The 5,145-nt window shown below is 27.5% G+C and overlaps 1 protein-coding gene across 4 annotated transcripts; it reads left to right on the top strand.

Moving 5' to 3' along the window:
• LOC100165548 (sorting nexin-29) lies at positions 1–4,858 on the top strand. Of its 4 annotated transcripts, none has more exons than XM_001946392.5 (14): positions 1–181; positions 407–557; positions 635–841; positions 907–1,232; positions 1,311–1,406; positions 1,827–2,011; positions 2,073–2,134; positions 2,416–2,504; positions 2,698–2,842; positions 2,931–3,045; positions 3,113–3,325; positions 3,404–3,544; positions 4,362–4,501; positions 4,567–4,858. In XM_001946392.5, exons 3-14 carry the CDS (start codon positions 642–644, stop codon positions 4,688–4,690), a joined length of 1,836 nt encoding a protein of 611 aa, XP_001946427.2. In that variant the 5' UTR covers positions 1–181; positions 407–557; positions 635–641; the 3' UTR covers positions 4,691–4,858. The 4 variants fall into 4 exon arrangements, with proteins under 4 accessions (XP_001946427.2, XP_029345217.1, XP_008183888.1 ...); XM_029489357.1 differs by having other exon boundaries at positions 1–185; XM_008185666.3 differs by lacking the exon at positions 1–181 and adding an exon at positions 202–328.
• The last annotated feature ends 287 nt before the right edge of the window (positions 4,859–5,145 follow it).

Genomic DNA, 5,145 nt, shown 5'->3' with positions numbered 1-5,145 from the left:
ACCTGTACTACTTTTATCTATGAACAGCAAACCTTGACTTCAAAACAGTCGACGACCAGCACCAGTGACGTAATAATGAATTTTTTTTGTGATAAAATTGCAGATCCAAGATTCAATTATCAAGTATCAAAAATTCAAAACAGTTACTGTTCTGCGGAGTGTGGGTACTCTATACACTATGGTGGGTAGGTCCTTGGACATAAAAAACATAATATTATTTCATAATAAATACATTTTAATTTTTATCAGTTGTTTATATAGATAGTGTAGTTAGTAATTAAATTATCTGTAAAAAAATTCATTAAATATTAAATATTAATCTACCTAGGTACCCACTGTGCATTTTTGTATTTGAAATTTTAATTTACCTAATTCACCAATTTTTTTAATATTGTACTTTGTTTAGTCGTTTGCATGTTGGTGAAAAGATCTTGATAAGAAAGGTCACTGAAAACCGAATACAATTCTCAAGAAATCCAGTTTTTGAATGATTAACTACAATTTACTGTATTACGTAAAACCTTTGCGTACCCAGTTCACCTACTTGTTGCTAATAGGTATTTGTTTTACTTTTTTGTACCTACTTTTGAATAATTGCTGTTTATTTATTGGAACTGTATGCTATTATTTGCAGGGTTTAAATGGCTCACGTGAACACAAGTGAGGCTGGCAAGTGTGAAAGATTACAAAAAAATCTTTTGAACTCTGTGAAACAGTGTCAAAAACGATTTGGCAGTTCTTCTGAAATAGCAACTGAATCTGATCAGGAAGTCTCTAACTTATGTCAGTGTATTGAAGCCATATTGAGTCATGGGCTGAAATCAATTAATGCAGAGGACAAGTAAGATTTATGAAAATATTGCTTTCACTAAGGTTGTATACACCTTTATTGTATCGTGATTTTAGAAGTTCATTGTTGAAACGGGGAGTGACAAAAATCGTTACTGGTCTTTCAGACGGAGACAAAAGTCAAAATCGCCTCATTCCATTTTGGTGTTTTGTTAAAGAAATATTAAATGAGCCGGAAAAACAACGTTTTGATTTGTTATCAAATATCAGGAACGATTATGGTCGAGGTAAAGCTTGGATAAGAGCATCCATTAATGAACGGTGCTTGGAAAAGTACATGCATTTGTGTATTAACAATGAAAATCTCATCAATCGATTTTACGAAAAATGGGCTTTTATGAGTAATACAGAAAAAAATTCAATATTGCCCATTACTGCTGCTGGTTGGTATAATATCTTGTACATTTTATATCAAATTATATTATACGACTAACAGTTGGACATATCATCTGTTTTTTCAGGTTTATCATCAATAGTATTCGCCTTGGCAATAGATAAACTAGAATTCAATAAAGATGTCTTAGATTGCACCTTTAATGAACCAATAATTTATGGAGGTATTATTTCTATTTTTAAGAGAATTTTTAACTTGTACTCTTATCTATTTAATTTCTTTAATCTAACAATGTGATATGTAATAGTTATATACCGACATATCAAGGTCTGAGTCCGATATGGGTAGGTTCACTGCTGGTATATCACACTTGTAATTTCTTGAATGTTTGATTTTGATCCTATATGTATTGATATGCTTAATTTCCTTTCTTGATAATCTTCAATATTTAAATCGAGGTTTAAATATTGAGAAAAAAAATTCTTTAATATCAAGACAGTTTCTTAGAGGCCGTAAAGACAGTATAAATATTATATTTTATGATTTGAACATAAAATTGTATCATTCACAGTGAACAGCAAAAGCTAAAATTTATATTTTATTGATTTGTTTTGTTTTATTTATATAACATTTTATATTATAGATAGCAATTTAATGTTGAAAAAGGAAAATAGTGGAAAATTAAAAAAAATAAAAGCAAATGTAATAAATTTTGATCAAAGTGAGGATGATATTCAAACGGCTGAAGAAGTAAAATCTGACAATGATGTATTATTGCATGTTGGTAATGAAGCTTCAGCTACATCATTAACTTCATATGATACAATTGTAAGATTGATATTACTTATATTAAAAACTATGTTGACGTATTATCTGGCTTTATTTTTAGACTGGTTACTTTATCGGAGAGTTTGAAGATTTGCCATCAACTGAAAAAGAGCTGGAAAATAGGTAATATTGTAGTAAGAATAATTATTTTATAATATCTTTAACTATTATGCCGGATTCACAGTTATATCGTCTGTTGTGTGTGTTTTATAATATTATGATTTAATCCTGGCATTCACTCACCACAATTTACATGTTGGGCCGAGCTCTACTTTTAAACATGGCACAACAAACAATGTAGCTGTATACTCGGCTTTACTGTTACAAGATGTGTGTTTAAAAGATGATATATGCTATCCTAAATAGTATAATATAATAAAATGTGTTAATTTATTTCCTTGAAGGTTGAGAAAATTAAGCACCATCAATGAAAATACTGACTCTTATGAAGTTTTTGTGCCTGTATCTTCTTTAAGTCCTCCTTGTGACACAGGTACTTAATTTTCATTTTTCACATATTTATGAATTTATTTATAAATATTTTTATATATTTACCCATTAATGAGCACAAAATATCAAAATATTAATAAATATTTTAATTTGTTTGTATTGCACTATTATGGTGAATATTTTCCATTACTCTTAATATTATACTATAATAATAATACAATATTATTTTTATTAAGATGATGAAAGTAAGTCAATGGGATCTAATGAAGATAGTAATAGTTTACATAGATTTGACGAATCAAGAGATCAATTGTTATTTTTGGAGAAACAATATCAGGAAAATATTAATGGACTTACAACTAAAATCACTGATTTAACTCGGTAAGTAGAAAATATAAATGTATGTAATGTTATGTTATAATATAATTTTTCCACTGATACATCAATTTTATTTTTGTTTTATTCACAGTGAAAATGACTTATTGAAACATCAACTGAGGAAATATGTTAGTGCTGTACAGTTGATGAAACAAGATGAAAATGAAAGTGAAGAAGCTAAATTATATCAACAAAAACTAATTCAAGTTTGTAATTTTTATCCTACTAGTTAAGTAAATATTATTTAAGCATTGCAAATTATTGAATAATTAGGTAGCTGAAATGCACAGTGAACTGATTGAACTAAATGGTCGTTTAAACAATCAAATTATAGCAAAAGATCACTGTATTACTAAACTAAGAACAGAATTGGTATCGTTGAGAGGCCCATTACCATCAGATGAAATACCACACACAAACATACACTTATGGGTTCCATCTGCATTTTTAGTTGGACGAATTAATGACCCACATCATGTATACCAGGTGTGTGAGCGCATGAAATGAGTTTTAATTTATTTACATTTGTTTAAAACTTTAGTACTAATGCGTTTATATTAATAGATCCATGTACGAATTCTAAATGAAGAATGGAATGTTTACCGAAGATATTCACAGTTTACAGAATTTCACAAACAACTAAAAAAACAGTACAATGTAGTGTCAACAATTTCATTGCCACCTAAAAAGACTATTGGAAATAAGGTATAATAACTATAAATGTATGAAGTTGAAGCATAGTTTTTTTACATAATATGTAAAACAGATAATTGTAACTAATATGCATAACATTTGATAAAGATAGGCACATCTACAGGTTTGGGGGTTCAATCTTTACAACCAGAATATTTCAAATTATTTATTTTCAATTTGACCATATTAGATTAATTTGAAATTTTTTTATTAATGACACTCCCCTCACTACCAAAATTGTTTTTCTGCATGTGTGTCTTAGTGACTAACATATTATGCACAAATTATTTGTATAAGTATTTAAATATTCTAAAAATACCTATATTCTGTTCACCAATTAAATATGAACAGTCTAGCTGTAAGGAGAAAAATCATTGATTTGAAATTTCTATATAAAATAGTGTTTAAAATGGTTTTTAAATTGTCCCAAATTACTCAGCTGCTTAAATTTTAATGTTCCTCATTGTCAAACTAGATCTGCAAATACTTTTTACATTCCACTTCAAAGAACTAATTATGCACTTTCTTCACCTATTAATAGATTAATGAAAATAACTAATGACGTCCAGATAGATCTATTTAATTTTCCTTTCATTTGATTGCTGCCCTGACTCCTGGCCCCACCAAGTCACCAATCTATTGTATCTATAGTATTGCCACGTCCCTGAGCACAAGTTGGTTGTCATTTGTGTTTCTTATTTTGAACAGAGTATAATGTATATTATTTGACAATTTACTTATATTATATTTGCTTTTATTTATATTAAAACATTTGATTAAACCTAAATACTCAAGTAATATAAAAATCTTTACATTTTATATTTTGTAGGGTGCCAACTTTGTTGAAGAGCGACGCAAAAAGTTACAAATATACTTAAGACAGATAATGAATTTTTTGATAACGATAAACCGAATATTGGCCAATTCTCCCAATAAGTTTAACTTGGTTAATCTTGTTCCATTTTTCAGGTATTTTTGTCTTACTTTTAATTATGAAAATAATATTTATGTTAATGTAAATAAATCTTTTTTAGTGAACAATATAACCAAAGTTATAGTGGAAAACTGTCGTGGTTAAATGTGAGTTGTCTGATGGCTCAAAATTCCGTAATAGATTTAAATAGTTCTAGTTCTCATCATCAGTATACTGGCTTATGACATAAATCTCTTAAATTGTTTATATTTATATAATATTACCTATTATAGCAATAATTTTATAATATATTTATTAAAATGTTAAACGTCTGTGATTTATAACGAAATATTTTATCTAATAAATCTTATATAATATTATATCATTAATAAAATATATGTTTTATTTTTTGACTTTATTTAGTTATTTATTATCGAGTAATACCTTACTCTTTTGGGGGCTGCAGAACAATTTACCTTGTACATTTTTTCTCAACAAGTTTTGGCTATAATAAATTATTGTATGTAAAACTAATACAAAAGTACAAAGATAATAATTTATACATAAATATATGATAAATTGTTCAATAATAAACGGTAATTTAATTATAATTAAATAACTTATAAAAATGAATGATTTAATGATTATACTTGAACACAATTAATATTGTCACATCCAGTAGACGCTTTAATGCTTTATT

This window comes from Acyrthosiphon pisum, chromosome A2 (assembly GCF_005508785.2).
Source record: "Acyrthosiphon pisum isolate AL4f chromosome A2, pea_aphid_22Mar2018_4r6ur, whole genome shotgun sequence".
NCBI lineage: Eukaryota > Metazoa > Arthropoda > Insecta > Hemiptera > Aphididae > Acyrthosiphon > Acyrthosiphon pisum.
The sequence above is the reverse complement of the archived record's forward strand: the minus strand, read 5'-3'. Positions and strand labels throughout refer to the sequence as shown.

Coding starts and splice junctions, on each gene's coding strand:
- LOC100165548 (XM_001946392.5), top strand. CDS start 642: ATGGCTCACGTGAACACAAGTGAGGCTGGCAAGTGTGAAAGATTACAA. Junction 2,843..2,930: donor AAAATCACTGATTTAACTCG/GTAAGTAGAAAA, acceptor TTTTATTCACAG/TGAAAATGACTTATTGAAAC. Junction 3,545..4,361: donor AAAAGACTATTGGAAATAAG/GTATAATAACTA, acceptor TATATTTTGTAG/GGTGCCAACTTTGTTGAAGA.